The sequence below is a fragment of the Schistocerca cancellata genome, chromosome 10 (assembly GCF_023864275.1).
Source record: "Schistocerca cancellata isolate TAMUIC-IGC-003103 chromosome 10, iqSchCanc2.1, whole genome shotgun sequence".
NCBI lineage: Eukaryota > Metazoa > Arthropoda > Insecta > Orthoptera > Acrididae > Schistocerca > Schistocerca cancellata.
In genome coordinates this window covers 216,411,261-216,431,117 of record NC_064635.1, presented here as the reverse complement: position 1 = coordinate 216,431,117, position 19,857 = coordinate 216,411,261, and the positions used below count along the sequence as shown (strand labels likewise).

Genomic DNA, 19,857 nt, shown 5'->3' with positions numbered 1-19,857 from the left:
ACATCTCAGATTAATCCATTGCGCAGAATAACAAGAATATCAGATCAACCCCACGCTCACACCAGATACTACTGATGATAAGCTCTATGCCTGAATACCAATCTGGCTAATAAACGCTTCTGAAGTGAGCAACCGCGAAAAGTGGTTGGAGGATGGTGAAACCGTGGGTAGGAGACAAGTTGTTGGATGTCAATGCCTAAAAACAGAAGGTGAAGGTAACTCCGTAAAGCAGGCGTGACGACAGAGTACAGCGCTGGCCCAAACGCACGTTTTCCGGTGCACACTGTTGAGCGCGTGGCAGGCGACGCCTATGTGCCCCCATGGTGACTCACCGATATCGTCAACTGCGACTGCTGTGGACGCGGAGTCATCGACGCCGATCTGTACCTGCCGGACCTCTCTACTGGCTCCGGCGACGCACCCATCAGCTACAGGTCCGTAGTTCATGGAAACCGCGCGACCCCTGCATATGTACCTGGCGCCACCACGTACATACAGGGTGTTTCAAAAATGACCGGTATATTTGAAACGGCAATAAAAACTAAACGAGCAGCGATAGAAATACACCGTTTGTTGCAATATGCTTGGGACAACAATACATTTTCAGGCGGACAAACTTTCGAAATTACAGTAGTTACAATTTTCAACAACAGATGGCGCTGCAAGTGATGTGAAAGATATAGAAGACAACGCAGTCTGTGGGTGCGCCATTCTGTACGTCGTCTTTCAGTGTTGTTGCAACAAGACGAAGTTTTCAACGGAGGTTTAATGTAACCAAAGGACCGAAAAGCGATACAATAAAGGATCTGTTTGAAAAATTTCAACGGACTGGGAACGTGATGGACGAACGTGCCGGAAAGGTAGGGCGACCGCGTACGGCAACCACAGAGGGCAACGCGCAGCTAGTGCAGCATGTGATCCGACAGCAGCCTCGGGTTTCCGTTCGCCGTGTTGCAGCTGCGGTCCAAATGACGCCAACGTCCACGTATCGTCTCATGCGCCAGAGTTTACACCTCTATCCGTACAAAATTCAAACGCGGCAACCCCTCAGCGCCGCTACCATTGCTGCACGAGAGACATTCGCTAACGATATAGTGCACAGGATTGATGACGGCGATATGCATGTGGGCAGCATTTGGTTTACTGACGAAGCTTATTTTTACCTGGACGGCTTCGTCAATAAACAGAACTGGCGCATATGGGGAACCGAAAAGCCCCATGTTGCAGTCCCATCGTCCCTGCATCCTCAAAAAGTACTGGTCTGGGCCGCCATTTCTTCCAAAGGAATCATTGGCCCATTTTTCAGATCCGAAACGATTACTGCATCTCGCTATCTGGACATTCTTCGTGAATTTGTGGCGGTACAAACTGCCTTAGACGACACTGCGAACACCTCGTGGTTTATGCAAGATGGTGCCCGGCCACATCGCACGGCCGACGTCTTTAATTTCCTGAATGAATATTTCGATGATCGTGTGATTGCTTTGGGCTATCCGAAACATACAGGAGGCGGCGTGGATTGGCCTCCCTATTCGCCAGACATGAACCCCTGTGACTTCTTTCTGTGGGGACACTTGAAAGACCAGGTGTACCGCCAGAATCCAGAAACAATTGAACAGCTGAAGCAGTACATCTCATCTGCATGTGAAGCCATTCCGCCAGACACGTTGTCAAAGGTTTCGGGTAATTTCATTCAGAGACTACGCCATATTATTGCTACGCATGGTGGATATGTGCAAAATATCGTACTAGAGAGTTTCCCAGACCGCAGCGCCATCTGTTGTTGCAAATTGTAACTACTGTAATTTCGAAAGTTTGTCTGCCTGAAAACGTACTGTTGTCCCAAGCATAGTGCAACAAACGGTGTATTTCTATCGCTGCTCGTTTAGTTTTTATTGCCGTTTCAAATATACCGGTCATTTTTGAAACACCCTGTACAAGGTAGGACTTTTCGAGTCGCGCCACGTAGAATCGCTCCTCCGTTGCATTCTAAAGGCGGACCTACACACATATGGTCATAATGTTAGGTCTTATCAGTGTATTTAGGTATTGCAGATTCTTCTAGGCTGCTTGGTTGGTTGATGCAATTGCAAGATGTGGGAGCCAAAGGGTAACAATTCAGCGTGCTGGTGCTCTCCAATAGCACCACCGTCACCAACAATAAATGCAATATAAATTTCAAAAATATTGACTACCTTCGATGCATGCTCTCGTAGAATGCTTTGTGACCGCAGTCCGCCTTCTTAGCTGCTCGCCTCCCATGCAAGCGGGCCCAGGTTCGATTCCCCGCAGGGTTTTATTTATTTATTTAACCTGGCAACTCTCTCTTAGAGCTAAACAGGCATTCTACTTATTTTACATTCATATGTTGTGGTAGGCATGTTAAACTATATCTAGTACAAAAAGTGAAGTAAACAATTACAAAGGCACACCTGGAAAAATAGGTACAGATAGAGTTTATATTCGTAGATCATAAGTATTGTTATAATTAGACATTATTGAAGAGACAGATTTTAGTTAGGAGTGCTAGCAGCAGGGGTTATGAGGGAGACTGATAGTGAAGGGAGGAGAAGAGTAGAGACATGATGAAACATAATTAAGGAAATATAAAGGAAAAGAAGATTGTGTGGCTAATATAGATGAAGAGGGAGGCATCTCAGGAGGAATATAGGAGACGCTAGCTTTGCTATTTGACAGATGAGAGGACTGGCCATGTACATTAACGTTATGAGGATGATAGTAGGAAATGCTTCAACTTCTTCTTAAAAGCAGCAGGTAACTGAATTTTGCGCAAGGTAAGGGGCAGTTTGTTCCAGAGGCGGACAGCGGCAACTGAGAAGGAGTTTGCAAATTTTTTTTGTTTTGTGAGTGGGCAGAGTTAGGATACCAGATAAGAGTGACCTCGTGTTTCGATTATGATGGCATGACAGGTGTTTAATCTCGGAAGGGGTGCTTGCGCGACGAGGAGTCGGTGAAGTAGACATAGAGTGTGGTAGACACGCAATTTGTCCGGCCGCAGCCACCCTAGTTGGGAGAATGAAGCACTAACACGATCATATCGGCTAATGTTGCAGGTCTAACGCACACAGGCATTCGTGGTTAGTTCTAGCCGTCTTTTGTTTTCACTACTCATCCCTTGTTGAATTACATTACAATAGTGGAGGTTCGGTAGAACGAGTGCTTGCACGAGCTGGCGTTTCAAGTCCTGTGGAAATACGTTCCGAAACTTTTTGAGAGCATAGAGACAAGCGGACGTCTTCCGGCACACTGCGACTGTATTCTCTGCCCAGTTGAGATGCTCATCCAAAGTTACACCCGAGTTCTTCACTGTTTTCTGATATGGTATTGGAATACCGTCGAGCAGAATAGGAGGCAGCCGTTCACGAAAATCAGAATTTATTAATTTCTGATGCGCTATTAAGATTATTTGCGTGTTTTTTGCATTTAGTTTAAGCCCCAGGTTTTTCGCCCATGTCAATACTGAAGACAGAACGTCATTCGACAAACTGCCTATTGGCTTCTGTCTCGGGTTCTTCGGCCGACGTTCATCTAACGATTTTTCTGACGTTTCGCCAACACTAGTGGCTGGCATTGTCAAAGCTTCACCCTCCATTGCCGGTGGTGAACTGGAGCCGATCTCGCGGCCGCAGACTATATGTACCTGGCGCGCCAACGCCCGAGGGCTTCTCCGCGGTCATTTCCGGTGCGGTTCTCCTCTTGCTACCTGCGACGGCCGTTCGCTGCAGTACGGGAAGCCAGGATCCGTTTACCTTAAGGCTTTCCTCTTTCTTGTTGAAACTGTTCGCGTGTTTTTGGATTTCTACAGCTTCTCTGAACAAGCGCGTGTGATAGTGCTTCTCTACAGCCAGAACGTCCGTGTCGGCGAATTTTATTACGCGGTCGGTCTCATTCAGTGCGTGCTCTGCCACGGCCAGTTTCTCCACCTGCCCCAACCTGCAATGTCGCTTATGCTCTTTGATCCTGGTGTTAATGGATCGTCCAGTCATTCCGACATAAACTTTTCCGCATGTGCAAGGTATACGGTATATTCCCGACATTGCAAGTGGGTCTCTTTTCTCCTTCGCCGATCTAAGACACTCTTTGATCTCCCTTGTCGGTTTGAAAATCGTCTTTACGCCGTGTTTGCGCAATATACGGCCGATTCTGTCCGTCACTCTGGGAATGTATGGCAGAAAGGCCGTACCCGACATTTCTTTTTCTGGTTCCTTACTTCGCCGAGTGTTTGGCTCTGTTACACTTCTAATGTAATTTGTGGAGTACCCATTGCTCCTCAGAATAGTTTTCAGGTGTTGCATTTCTCGTTTGAGGTGTTGCGGCTCACATATTCGTTCTGCTCTCGTTACGAGCGTACTAATCATGCTTCTTTTCTGGCTCGGGTGGTGGTTTGACAGTTTGTGCAGGTATCGGTCCGTGCGTGTCGGTTTTCGATACACGCTGTGTCCCAGGTTTTCGCCGTCCCTTGTGACCAGCACATCTAGAAATGGCAGTTTATTGTCCTTTTCTACTTCCATGGTAAATGTTATGTTGGCATGGAGGCTGTTCAAGTGTCTCAGGAATTCACCGAGATGTTCTTCACCATGGCTCCACACCACGAAAGTATCATCGACGTACCTGTACCACACTTGGCCTCTCTGCTCCAGCCACACGTGGGAAAGATCGACACATACATTAAGGACTCAGGACATTTCATTGAGAAGCTGAAGAAACTGAAACTTGCGCCAAACGACATCCTGGTCAGTTTTGATGTTGTTTCGTTATTTACGAAAGTGCCACTCAGCGACGCTCTGGAGCACATCGGTTCCATGTTCCCGCAAGATATCAAAAAGCTCTTCCATGCATGTCTCACCACGAGCTATTTCACGTGGAATGGCGATTTCTACGAACAGCTGGAAGGCGTCGCCATGGGTAGTCCTCTCAGTCCAGTGGTGGCCAACTTCTTCATGGAACAATTCGAAGCACAGGCACTGGACTCGGCGACTTGCAAACCTAAGGTGTGGTACAGGTACGTCGATGATACTTTCGTGGTTTGGAGCCATGGTGAAGAACATCTCGGCGAATTCCTGAGACACTTGAACAGCCTCCATGCCAACATAACATTTACCATGGAAGTAGAAAAGGACAATAAACTGCCATTTCTAGATGTGCTGGTCACAAGGGACGGCGAAAACCTAGGACACAGCGTGTATCGAAAACCGACACGCACGGACCGATACCTGCACAAACTGTCAAACCACCACCCGAGCCAGGAAAGAGGCATGATTAGTACGCTCGTAACGAGAGCAGGACGAATATGTGAGCCGCAACACCTCAAACGAGAAATGCAACACCTAGAAACTGTTCTGAGGAGCAATGGGTACTCCACAAATTACATTAGAAGTGTAACAGAGCCAAACACTCGGCGAAGTAAGGAACCAGAAAAAGAAATGTCGGGTACGGCCTTTCTGCCATACATTCCCAGAGTGACGGACAGAATCGGCCGTATATTGCGCAAACACAGCGTAAAGACGATTTTCAAACCGACAAGGAAGATCAAAGAGTGTCTTAGATCGGCGAAGGAGAAAAGAGACCCACTTGCAATGTCGGGAATATACCGTATACCTTGCACATGCGGAAAAGTTTATGTCGGAATGACTGGACGATCCATTAACACCAGGATCAAAGAGCATAAGCGACATTGCAGGTTGGGGCAGGTGGAGAAATCGGCCTTGGCAGAGCACGCACTGAATTCGCCGACACGGAAGTTCTGGCTGTAGAGAAGCACTATCACACGCGCTTGTTCAGAGAAGCTGTAGAAATCCATAAACACGCGAACAGTTTCAACAAGAAAGAGGAAAGCCTTAAGGTAAACGGATCCTGGCTTCCCGTACTGCAGCGAACGGCCGTCGCAGGTAGCAAGAGGAGAACCGCACCGGAAATGACCGCGGAGAAGCCCTCGGGCGTTGGCGCGCCAGGTACATATAGTCTGGGGCCGCGAGCTCGCCTCCAGTTCACCACCGGCAATGGAGGGTGAAGCTTTGACAATGCCAGCCACTCGTGCTGGCGAAACGTCAGAAAAATCGTCAGATGAACGTCGGCCGAAGAACCTGAGACAGAAGCCAATAGGCAGTTTGTCAACAAGTGGCCACGAAAGCCTTAACAATTTTGTAGATCATCATTCATCTGAGCGATTGCAGTGTTTATATCTTCAGGTCTGACGCTTAGGTAGAGCTGGCGGTGGTCGGCATAGAAATGATATTTACAGGAGGACAGAACCGACGAAATATCGTTGACATATAAAGAAAACAAAAGTGGCCCTAACACTGATCCTTGTGACACTCCCGAGGAGACATGTGTCCAGGAAGATTTTTCATTTACGCAGACATCACATTGCTGTCTGTCTTTTAAGTAGCTTTCAAACCATCTCATTGCACTATCTGAGAAATTAAGCTGTTGCGTTTCTCTGAGCAATAAGTCAAAGTTAACAGTGTCAAGAGCTTTGCTGAAGTCCAGTAGCGTCAATATTGTTGTCTTTCGGTTGTCGATGGCATATTTCAGGTCATCAGTTACTTTAATTACTTCTAGCATGTATTGTGACAGCTGTTGTGGGGAAAGTCAGCTACTGCGTCTGTATGGGAAACTAGAGGCAACATAGGCGTAAAATTCGTCGTAGACGACTTTGCACACAATTTCTGTTGGAGTTATGGATCAGTGCCTTGGCTAAACCACTTAAGGAGTACTTCCTAACCCTCTATTGGATGGTGTTGCCATTTTGCAACAAACCGTAAATCTACGTATAATATTAAGGATACCTCTCGTGCAACACACAAAGTTTCTCCCCCTCGAGCTAGACTGTGTTAGGCGTCATAATGTTGGCAGAAACAGTTCATAATCGATAATCTTCGCTAGTCGAGTGTAATTAACCTCACGCGACAGTTGCTGAAAGAGTGAACCGTTTCTGCCTGTTAGATTACACCTAGTTAGCCTTTAAGGTATGTAAAATGGTGCTTAATGATAGCAAAGATTTTGTTTCTCTGTCTCTGCAATTGGCAGCAAATCTGAAGCACTGCGTAAATCAAAATTTCAGTGTTCAACCTGTTACATAGCATTTTCTGTGCCTGGCCCTACCCCAAGGTACTTTTTCCCAGTAATATTGGTTTTCTAAACAGAAGTCATGCAATAGTGGGTTAAATGGTTGTCCAAACTTAAGTACTTGCTTGTAAAGCTCCTTGATGTCGTTCTCCAGCACTGCTATCACGAGCAACAACAAATCCAATCTGAAGCCTCAAACTGTGGTCCACATAAAGAAACCGTGATGCATGCTTCGTGACTCCATTTGTGCGACTTGTAAACTACTGGGTAGCAGTTCAACTCACTAGTGATCTCCACCGCTACCGCCACTATCACCAACAAATCTGAAGTCTTAAAATACTGATCCACATATGGAACCATGGGCCATGGCAGCTAGTTTGTGTTCTCGGGGAACTAGAGTCAACACAAGCGGGAAATTTGTCATAGACTGCTTTGCAGACTATTTCTATTCTAGTCATTGATCAATGCCTTGGTAAAACTATTGTAAGAAGTAAAACAGTTGTTCCAACTGGTATATGAGGAAGAACGTGCCTCTAAGGCACCTCGATTATGCTGTCCAGCACTACTACCACCACCAACAGCAAATCTAAGTGCCAGAATAGTACGTAGGGGGTATCTAGTCGTACACTGCCTTGTGACTGCGTGGGATATGGCAGCTAGTGAGTAGTAGTTTACCTCAACTATGCCCTCCAGTACTACACCATCATCAACAACTAAGCTAATGAGCGTCGCAAAGGGAGCCTAGAGAGCACGATCGCATAGTATTAGTTGTGACGTAGCTGTGGTACAAGGGAGCTAGTATGTATGCAGAGATCACTTTGCAGACTTTTTTCTCCTCTAGTCATCGATTAGTGCCTTGAGGAGACTTTTGTAAGAACAAAACCTGAGATGTGTGTCCCAAATGGAACATGAAGAAGAACTTGCTTATAACAACTGCATGGTTCTCTGTAGCACTACTACCACTATGAATAACAAATTCAGTCTGAAGTCTCAAAAACAGTGGTCCACGTGTGGAACCCTGGGGACATTCTCTGGTGCGACAACTTTTGACTTTATTTGTGAGACATAGCAATTACTGCCTAACTGTTTACATCGATAGTGCTGTGCAGCACTACCACCGCCATCAACAGCAAATCAAACCCGAAGTCTCGAAATAGAGGGACATGTGTAGGACCTTATGCGCATACCCCCATAGCACGATTACTGACTGCAGTTGTGAGACATGGAAAATAGTGGGTAACTGTCCATCTTTATGGTGGTCTCCAGCACTACTTCGATCACCAGCAAGAAATCTAATCGCAAGTCCCAGAACAGTGGTCCACAGATGAAACTTAGTGGGCGTCCTCTGCGACCACACAGATCGACCAGTGGGTAGCGGCTCACCTTGATGATGCTGTCCAGGACCCTGAGGCTGGCCAGCTCTGCGAGGTTGCCAGCACGCAGGTAGTCGCCACCCTCGCCGAAGACCTCCTCCAGCTCCTTGCGGGCCGCGTCCTGCCACTCTGGGTGCAGCGCGAGCATCGCCAGCACGTAGCTGGTGCATACGGCCGTTGTGTCCGTGGCGGTCAGCACCATAGTCACGAGCTGCAAAAGTGTTGCAGTTGCATTAGCTTGGACTCACGATTGTTCACTTCGTACACTGACCACAACAAATCCTCGCGGGCACTGAAAATACAGACTGCAAAGCCATCCCAAAGCTACTCGTCAAAGAGGGGAGGAAAACTGTTAAAACTACCGTACTAAGAATGGTGGCACGTCAAAAAAATTTTCTCATTTTGCGTTTGTAGCATGGTGCATTTGAATACAAGATTAAAGTTGCAAGTGAGTTGTGGACATAACGGCGCGACATCTAGCACACAGAACTGCCAACTCTGGGCTCGTTATCGAGTCGAAGTAGCCGCGTGGGTCCCCCACTTGCCGCCGCCTGCCTTCCCTTTGTCCTCACAGCAAAGGGCGACAGTGTGGCGGCGTGAAGCAACAGTCTTTGCACTCATATCCCGGCTTCAGTTCCAAACCTCTCCTCAGAGTCTTACGAACTGAGAACATCTGACACTGGTAATGTGAACCGTCCATCAGATGGGTACATTAAGCTCAGGAGAGGACTCTAAGAACTTCCCCGTACCGATACGATTCATTCTGACAGGATGTGTAGGGCGCGACTAGGACGTCAACGTGTGTAAAGAGGGAGACACAACTCTCAGCCGTTTTCGTGAGACTGCGCCGTCACTTGTTGCACGAATGTCAGGTACCTGACACCATTAGGTGGGGAGCAAGGATGAACGGCCCAGCCACTACAGATGGAGGATCCGCTCCTGAACTGATACATAGAGTTGAATCTTTCAAAGGAGTGAACAATCAGTGATTCAGAAAAAAAGAACGGTAGCTCCAAACGTTTCCCACGGCAGAGAGAGAGAGAGAGAGAGAGAGAGAGAGAGAGAGAGAGAGAGAGACGGAGCATATCAGTGGCGCCTCTGCTGGTCAGAGCACAGTGCACGCCACACAACACAGCCAGCGCCGGCCACTGCCCTGCTTCTACCTTGGCTGCCTGCATTGTGCAGTTCCCCATTGGTTTTGTGTTTCACATATGCCGTGCCGTCTCTGTGCGTCGTCTGCCGCGTGCAGTGTCTGGTGCAGCTTAACTTAGCATCGCACTCTGTCGGCGATCGTTTCAGTTGCACGTCCTGCCCTCTGGGCAGTTTATGCGAGCAACAGGACAGAGAGCCTCCTAGCGGAGAACATAGGAACTACTTGCAACAACCTGGTCGCAAGAGAACGGACGATTTGTCTCGGAGCAGTTGACTGGTGGCCGTTCACCGCTCCCCCCACTCTCGGAACTCGCCCGCTCAACGCTCACCCCACCGTTCTCGACTCTAGCCAGAGCGTTGAGCAAAGCAACTCAGGTGTCACTCTGGTCTCTGCCGTCTTAGCAGACGCAGTAATACAGCTCGCAGCTCGACGTGCTCGACTCAGTGCTTCTGTGTCGGAGTTCGTCTCTACTGGATATTGTTCTTCGTAGTAATACCGCTATGTATATTACATTATTATGTTATGTATACATCATTTATTTTTATTTTATTTTTATTTGTTTAAACTGATCAAATTAGGTTCCTGACGACTCCTCTTACTATAGGATTTTTATTATGGACACTCGAATTTACGCTTTAATTACAAGAGAACCGATAAACGTATCGCAAAATGTGATACACCAATATTTTCCTTGTTTTATTCTGCATAAGGCTATATGCAGCACTTTCGTCTTACAGTCAAATTTATATTTTTTTTTCTTATTCTGGTACGGATTTTGCGATTTTAGGCGTCTTCGGAAGGAAACGTTCACTTTAAAAATGTATGGCATGTGATGTATTTGTATGAGGTTAATGAAATTTTAATACATTATAGCCAAATATATTGTTAATGTAAATCTCAAGTTACAACATTTTCCGATCACCCAAAAAACCACGATAGTGCAAAATAAATCAATAATCAAAAACTTTGTCATATCGTGGAAATTTCAATAAACAATACAAAATTCTTACTCATTATCTGTGTTACTTCAAAATAGGATCAAATAAGATCAAAATACAGGTATAGTACTGGAATAAACCAAGTTTAAAGGGCAATGTGCCTTCCATTTATTTTCTATTGTAAATGAGTGGTGAGTCATGAAAAAGAGCTAATTCATTTCAGGGAGTGAACAGTTCTGATCCGATCTCTGAAAAGAACAGTTTTGCCCATCTCTACCAGCCACATGACCATCGTTGATACGAGCAGCTACCCGAACGTTGGTGCCGATGGTTCCAAGTGGCTTTAGAGTTTTCTTCATACTGAATGTGGTTGTTTTGAGCGTTCAAAACACCTTCCATGTTTAAATGCGCTACGTCGGTCAACAAGATTCGCCTCGGAAAGAGAGGAAAATCCATACAACGGTGTAAAAATCAAGTACAGAGATTGGCAAATGGCACAGAATCCGCCGGGAGCATAGCGCGTGCCTTCTGAGGGTATATGGGTGGTGTTGGTGTTCGTGCAGAAGACTCCAGTCTGACGAGTGAGAGTCATGTGCAATGGCTCGAGTACTCGCCGATGGGTTCTCTTCAACTTTACGAAGCACCTCCTCTTCCAGTAGGACAGTGCACCGCCATCTTTGAACACCCCAGTTTGTTCTGTCACTTGTGAACTTTCGCGCAGCCATTGTTCCATTGTGGCAAACATGGGATGCGTTGGAGTCACACGATTTGGAAAGTACGCGTGGTACAAAATGGTTCAAATGGCTCTCAGCACCGTGGGACCTAACATCTGAGGCCATCAGTCCCCTAGAACTCAGAACTACTTAAACCTAACTAACCTAAGGACATCACACGCATCCATGCCCGAGGCAGGATTCGAACCTGCGACCGTATCGGTCGCGCGGTTCCAGACTGCAGCACCTAGAACCGCTCGGCCACACCGGCCTCCTCGCGTGGCACAGACGTTGAACTTTTCTTCCTTTACTGCGAGCTTCTGTGTAAATTAACAACGTATCCTGTCAGTACAGTACTACTGTAGTCACCGTGATGTGAACTGACACATCACCAGGAACCACGTGACATCGCATCATCGTACCACCCGTGAATGTGGGCAGTCTACCATAGAAGGCGAACTGCGTAAGAAACATCTAGCGCGCGACTGAGTAGCTCTTTCTTTCCTCCTGACATGGAGACGAACCGTTTCCGGACATGGCTTGCTATGTAAAACGTGATCTAAGTCCCCTCTACAAGTCCGTAACATGAATTTCGAAACACCCTGTATCAATCATAACATGTAAGCTTTCACGGCCGGCGTCTTCATTAATTAAAACTTCCGGGCTGAATTGGAAAAACACACACCGATCGCTACCTACAAAAGGATTCCAATCATCATCCTAGGCAGAAGAGAGGAGTCATAAAAACTTTAGTGGACAGAGCTAATAACATCTGTGAGTCAATTTACTTGCAAGATGAATTAAGCCATTTGCGAACAGCTTTCAAGAGAAATGGGTACACTGACAAGGAAATAGATCTAGCACTCCACCCTAGAAGAAAAGTGTCCGAAAATACACGACAACAACAACCGTCGTCTGGAAAAGTTTTTCTTCCATTTATTCCTAACATCACGGACCGTATTGGTAAAGTTTTGGCCAAGTTTCAAGTGGAGACAATGTTTCGACCTACCAAGAAAATTAGTGAAAGTTTAAGATCGGTGAAACACGCACGACACCCATTAGCTACTCCAGGTGTGTATAAAATTCCGTGTAGCTGTGGCACGGTTTATATTGGAACAACTCAAAGGAGTGTTAATACCCGCCTAACGGAACACAAAAGGAACTGTAGATTGGGACAGATTGACAAATCAGCTGTAGCGGAACACGTTTTCAAAGACGGTGATCACGAAATAAAATTTAGTAGACAAACGTGATAGCTAGGACCTCACATTATTATACCTGCATGTATACAGAAGATATAGAGATCTACAAGCACGGAAATAGTTTTAATAGAAAGGAAGAAGGATTAAAACTAGACAAGATACGGCGGTCGACTTTGTACCAACAAAGTGACAATCTATTACCTGTAATCGAGAGAGATGGCACTAGCCAGAGATAGTTTTAAAGTCGAAAGCACTTGACGAGTGGTGGCGCCATCCAAGCGCTCTATACATGCGGGACCTCCAGCGCCCAGCAGCCAGTCGCCGACTCACGTCAGAAGATGTTGCCCGCAGTCGGCAACGAAAGGTCAGGAAAGAGAAGAAGTTTTATATACGGACCACGGCAATTCAGCCCGGAAGTTTTAATTAATGATGGCCCTGTATCAATTTCCCCAGGAGTTCGCAGCCGAGTGAGATAAACGATAGGTCCGTAGTTGCCTTTCGCAACTGTTATTAGTTGGTTTTCTGTGTAAATAGAAATTGGAAGTGGACGAAAGGTAAGGGAAGGGGTAACCAGTATCGGGACATTACGCGGACTGCTTACGTCATCCGGGACCCAGCGCTCATCGCAACTGCGTCGCAACCTCGGCGCGCCTCGCTGCCGACCCACACTGCCACGGAGCGCCACATGTCCACAGTGCCCAGTGCATCTCTTCCACGCTCACTACCTTAAGGTTCTCGCAAGAGGCCTGACATACTTGTGCATCCGCACCGAAGGCGTTGGACCCGTTGCCCATCTGGGCGGACGAGTTACCTCCCGAATGCGTGGTGCCTCTTCTGTCTGGCACGTAAGCTGGCCCCCCTCCACCTGTGCAGCGGCACACACCGAGCGTTTGGTTACGAGCGCGTGGTGTCACTTAGGACACCGACTCGAAACACGACGGCTCTTTCGTACCCAAAGGCGACGATCGAGCTTATGTACAACGCACAGTACTCCCGACCCAAAGCTCACGAAACTGAACGTTTTTCGCGTGACGCGGCGCAGTTAGACCCACAATATCTACTACGAATTGTTCTGTCCATTGTCTCCAGTACGGTTTACCTCGAGCTCGTAGCCGGAGCAGCTTGTGAGAGGCTGCTGCACAGATTCGCAGATGGATTCCACTTTGGCCACTCCGACGGGAACGCGAGCGTGGTGACGGTCGATCGAGCGCCACGCGGGGCAGAGGCGCGGTCCAGGGCACCTCGCCACGGTTCGGGCGGCTCCCCCCCCCCTCCCCCCCGTTGGAGGTTCGAGTCCTCCCTCGGGCACGGGTGTGTGTGTTGTCGTTAGCGTAAGTTAGTTTAAGTGGTGTGTAAGGCTAGAGACCGCTGACCTCAGCAGTCTGGTCCCACAGGAACTTACCACGCCGATCTTGCTGGTCTGAAGGTTTGAATGGTTCAAAATGGCTCTGAGCACTATGGGACTCAACTGCTGTGGTCATCAGTCCCCTAGAACTTAGAACTACTTAAACCTAACCAACCTAAGGACATCACACACATCCATGCCCGAGGCAGGATTCGAACCTGCGAGTGTAGTGGTCGTGCGGTTCCACACTGTAGCGCCTTTAACCGCTCGGCCCCTCCGGCCGGCGAAGGTTTGAATGGTGCACGTTTTCTAACTCCCATTCCAAGTCCTCGCCGCTTTATGGCCGTACGCCACAGTTGTTAGCTGTGTCGAGGAAAAATCGAAAACTTTTGACATGTATCCCATACTCAGTGGAGGGCGTTAGGTTCGTACCGAGCTCTGAAAACACGTCCGTCCGTATGTGTCCATCGGTGGTTGTCACTCAGTCTTCACTTAGGCCCTTACTGTAGGTTAGCACTCGGCACAGGTCGACAGGGCAAACTATCGATTAGTGTGTCATGTTGCGAGAGCGAGTGGAGAGTCGAGTCAGTTGGTTCCCATGTGGCGGGCCGAGCTGTGCGGAAGCCAGCAGTTGTTGTAATTCGAGGTTTACCGACAAAGGGAGTGGCCATCGCCGCCGTTTAACCCCTTTGTGTTAGAATAATACGGGAAAGTGATAAAGTATAATTACGAGAGTGATCAGTGATATTTCTGTGCCATTATCTTGATTTCGCGTCTACCGCGCCGGCATTATTTTGGATTTGTAGTGTTGGATTGCAGTGATTGTATCAGCGTGTGACGAATATGAATAACGAAGAAGCCTGTGCTGAGATTAGCCGTTATTAAAAGCGTATGACGAAGGCAGTGGCTGTCTCCTTTTTCTTGTGTTCTTGAGACGAATATAGGTCTTGATTAGTGAAGCTGTGTTGGCGTTATTCTTGTCACCAGACATTTCATTATTACAGCATTTGAGAAGGACAAAATGCAATGTAACAACTCCGTAGCAGTCCATTCCGATTGCCAGCCCCATTAGGTACACGGTCACATTATTTAATTATTCATTTGGGCTGCTATTAGATCCCGATCGAACGGGATACATAAAATACGGACGTGTTACACCCTTGGCTTACCGTGAAAGGACAAGTGCAATTTTCGGACGAGTAGTAAAGAACAATAGATAATTTTATCTTGTTTAACGCGAGAAAATATTTTTCAATGTTGCATCGGGACAGTGCATAAACTTTAAAATCGCGACAAGAAACAGTGCATTTTTGAACAATACGAAGTAATAGCATCTTGCGATTGTGAATAAACTTTTTTCTTGCTATATCAGATAAGAATAATAGTGTCAATAAACTGTGTTATAATGTGCAAATGCGTAAACCCGCGCGGAAAACTGTGAAAAGTGAACACTAAAGAAAGACTCGTGTGAGCATTATCACGGCAAAACGAGCCAAGAATTAGTCACGAAAGCTTTACAGAAGTGTTTAATAGCAACATTATGACTGAAATTGCCTTTAGAATAGTGAAAATCGGACAGCTTCATGTGGACCCATAAACTGTTATGCAGACGACAATTTATTGTGGCGACGCAATTGTTGAGTGACGTCACGCAGACCCGTGTAGCAGCCGCGCCAAAGAGCTTCGATCTGCGAGGTGATTTCACACGTCATCCCAACTACTTGTCCAAGGAATAGGTTAGTCGCAGACGTACTACACTGGGCAGCAGTCAGCGCGACTTCGAGACACCGAGCGCCGACCCGGCATCTAGCGGCCGAACTACAAACTACGCCCGCCTGCAGCGCCACGGAGCGGCCTGCTGAGAACTACGACGACTCGCCGCAGATCTTCAGCGCGACTTCATGCGGCTCCGGCGGCAGTACAGCGCCACGCCCACTTCAAACGTCAAAACATCGCGACTCGTGGTAACGTCAGTTGGTGAGTGAAGACGACTGGTTGGCATAACATTAAATTGTAGTGTGCAGTCTTCGCAGTAAATAAGCAATTTTTAACTGATATTTACATTAGGAAAAGTGCCCAATTATAGTAATTTCCGAAAAGTTTACGAAACATACTCTGAAATATAGCATACCTATTGATGCATACTGCATTGTCTGAATGGTAGTTATACAGATATGCTCATTGTTTTTGGGGATTTTACATTTATAGATTTAATGAATGGTGTGATTTATCTTATTTAAAACATTTTGCATAAACTGTGTATGTGAAAATTAATATTTGAAATTATTAGGTTTTGAGGGTTGTTATGTCCGGTATTCATACATATTGTATCAATTTTGGGATTAACTGAGAATACTGCAGGTACTGTTTGATTAGTTTCATGGTAATTAGGAGTGTTTTGGGTTGCTAGAGGTTATTTTACATTGCTTGCCTGTGCATTAAAAATAAACCAAACATGTCTACTGAAGATAAGCAGGTTTGTGAGGCAGTAGTTGAAAGGAAAGGGATAGGACAGGAAGACAGAGATGATTCAGGAATCAGTGGTTGTGGATTGTCATTAGATAGCCCATTAGCACATTCAACTAGTTATCCCGAGACACCGGGACAAACAACGAGAAATAAGTCAGTTTCAGAGGGTGCATATATACGGTCGATGTTGGCAGCCTTGCTAAAAGAAAATAACGCATCATTAGAGAAAAGTCTACAAGAAAATCACGCATCAATAAAGAAAGGTTTACAAGAATTTAGAGAAAGCTTAGAAAAGTCATTTAAGGAAACTATAGCACAAGAGATCAAGACATCGCAGATGAGGATGGAATGTATTATGAAGAAGGAAATGCAGGAGTTACCGGAACGACTGAAGATGAACATCGACGAGAGAGAGAGTAAGCTACAGAAGAATATAGACCAAGTCCAGGGAGAGGTGGAGAAGACGGAAGGAAAGTTAATGAAAAAGATAGAAGACGATGTTGAAGAAACTAAAGCCGAATTGGGAGAAAGGATCACCGAGGTGACGCACATGCAGAAACAATGCAAGAATGCGGTTAAGGGGATAGGAGATAGGCAGAACCAATTGCCTGTCAATCTGAGAAATGCTATAGCCGTGCAACGAGAAGAGGATGACCAGAGGGTTGCAATGGAAGATGAGGCCTTCACTTGGGGAGTCAAGAAGAAGGAAGGGACTACTAGTTATGATCAGTTTGAAGGAGAATTCTTGAAGAAATATTGGTCCAAAAGTCATCAGTGTGCAGCAATTGAGGACCCACTACACCGCAAGTCAATTAATACATGGAGAGGAAAGTTGAGAGAGTCTACCAAACATTTGTGGGAATTGAACAAGACCTTGGAACAACCCCTGAGTGATGACATAAAGATATCTGCGATAAAAAGAAGATTGAATCAGAGAATGCAAGAAACTGTATCTGGGAGCCTAATTAAAGATAGGGAGGCCTTGATGGAGATACTGGAACAATTGGAGTCTGTTCGATCACAGGAACACAACCAAGCTAATGATCAAAACCGAGAGGGAAGTAATGACCCAAGGAATCATTTTAATCATTCGTCTGATTATAGAGGAAGAGGTGGAGGGACCAGAAAACCGAATGACACTCCAGGTGAGGTCCGGTCGAGAGTGAGAGCTACCAGGACCCGAATAAACCTACTAAGGTATATTTAGGACATTTAGTTGTTAAACGGACATTTGAAAAAGGGAAATGTTTATTTACATTGTGTTTTCTGATATATTGTAATTTGAATTGCATATTTCATATCAACGATTATCTGAGAATGGATGTAAAAACCTGTAACAACTAATTTGTAGTATAATAATTCATATGTCATGTGTTCAAGTAATAATTTTTGATTGTATGTTGTGTGTTTTATTCAATATTGGACTATAGAGGACTATTGCTGTTTGATATAAAAATTGTAATTTGGACAATGCCATGTTTATGAGATGTAATAACCTTTTGTAGAAATTATTGTGGAGGCAGCCCACTACCAGAGTCGAGGGATTTTTTTGGTGAATTGTAATTTCATTGATTATTTACACTGTGTGTTTAGTTCAGATGTAGTAATGTCAAATTCCCTTGCTGATTCTTTTACGCCGGAGGCTCCAAAGACGTTTTCAAGGGCGGGGATGTAAGGGGTCCATAGGCCCTTACTGTAGGTTTGCACAGGTCGACAGGGCAAACTATCGATAGTGTGTCGTGTTGCGAGAGCCAGTGTAGAGTTGAGTCAGTTGGTTCCCGTGTGGCGCGCCGAGCTGGGCGGAAGCCAGCAGTTGTTGTAATTCGAGGTTTACCGACAAAGGGAGTGGCCATCGCCGCGGTTTAACCCCTTTGTGTTAGAATAATACGGGAAAGTGATAAAGTATAATTACGAGAGTGATCAGTGATATTTCTGTGCCGTTATTTTGATTTCGCGTCTACCGCGCCGGCATTATTTTGGATTTGCAGTGTTGGATTGCAGTGATTGTATCAGCGTGTGACGAATATGAATAACGAAGAAGCCTGTGCTGAGATTAGCCGTTATTAAAAGTGTATGACGAATGCAGTGGCTGTCTCCTTTTTCTTGTGTTCTTGAGACGAATATACGTCTTGATTAGTGAAGCTGTGTTGGCGTTATTCTTGTCACCAGACATTTCATTATTACAGCATTTGAGAAGGACAAAATGGAATGTAACAACTCCGTAGCAGTCCATTCCGATTGCCAGCCCCCTTAGCTACACGGTCACATTATTTAATTATTCATTTGGGCTGCTATTAGATCCCGATCGAGCGGGATACATAAAATACGGACGTGTTACACAACCGAGGAACTGCTGCAGGACACGTTCGCTCGCAATGCCTTCAGAGACCTGCAGACGATGTCCCTCCCTAGAGCGTACGTGAAGGCGTTGAGGAATGATGTGGAAGTCGACCAGGACCGGCCCTCGTGTTAGGTAACCGTCAGTTGTGCCCCCACTCCTATATTGCAACAGTCACGTTTGATCAAGCAGTAGCTCCATCCTGTCACCCCAAAACCGAATCGACGTCAGCAACACATGACGCCATAGCTCGGCTGAAGGCCACACACTGGACACTAAACAACTCAGGGCTTTTCAGATTTCAGATAGAACAAACTTTTTTTGAACAAATCAATCTTGAAATTTTAATTTAAGTCGGCTGAAGGCCTCGCACAGTACTTCAGACTGAAATGAAAATCACAATCTAAAACCAACAGAACAGTGGTGCTCAGAAGTGTTCCAAGGGTCGGCCTGAGGAGGTAACTCTAATGTAAAGTGAGAGAAGACAGGCAGCCAAGAGCAAAGCTAAAAAGTTTGAGGGCAACCAGGGACAGCTGAAGGACCGGCCAAAAACCTAATCGAAGCACGACAAAGCAATGTGTGAGCTGAGGACAAAGATACCAGCAGCACTACGTCTTCAAAATTGGTGTCTAAAAACAGCTAAGGCACAATAATCACTCTAAAAAAAATATGAACAAACAGTTAAGAGGCTGTCGAACTACTCGACGTGCCGGACAGCATCGACACGGCGAGGAAAAACACACAGCCGGAAAACTACGACAACGACCAGGGCAGGTAACAGAGGCGTTAACGGCCACGAGGCAGAAAATACCTCTGGTGCACTTGACTGATAAGTAACAACCAATTTAATAGTTAACGACCATACAGGAAGGCGGCTGCAAAATTTCACCAACTCCAACGCACCATACATTGCTGCTAGCCAGAACAGCCCAAGAAGCAACAACTGGGAATGAACGAAGAGATGTCACAGCAGTTGTGGTTTCATAACTGGTTAACTGATCACTCAACTTCAGTTTCCAGGTTCGGTGGGTGACTAACTTTGTAGCTCTCGCAGCCAGCGCCTCACAATCCGACAGCGAGTGCACGCCGCCAGCGGTTCCGGTCCGACCTTTCGCCGCGGAGACTTCCTCGCTGCTCTGTCCCGACCGACCGACTACATGCGGCATGCAGACAGCATTAAAATAGCTGCTCAGTCAAAACCACAAGCTAAACACGGCGCTACGAACAACTCGAACAA

General features: G+C 46.3%; 1 protein-coding gene across 4 annotated transcripts in view; it reads right to left on the bottom strand.

Moving 5' to 3' along the window:
- The window catches only part of LOC126106404 (cytochrome P450 4C1-like), a 160,736-nt gene that overhangs the window by 39,431 nt on the left and 101,448 nt on the right, over positions 1 to 19,857 (bottom strand). For all 4 annotated transcript variants that reach the window (XM_049912675.1, XM_049912674.1, XM_049912676.1 and 1 more), the window contains one exon: positions 8,473 to 8,673. In XM_049912675.1, the coding sequence (XP_049768632.1) occupies positions 8,473 to 8,673 (201 nt within the window). The remainder of the gene's footprint in view (positions 1 to 8,472; positions 8,674 to 19,857) is intronic.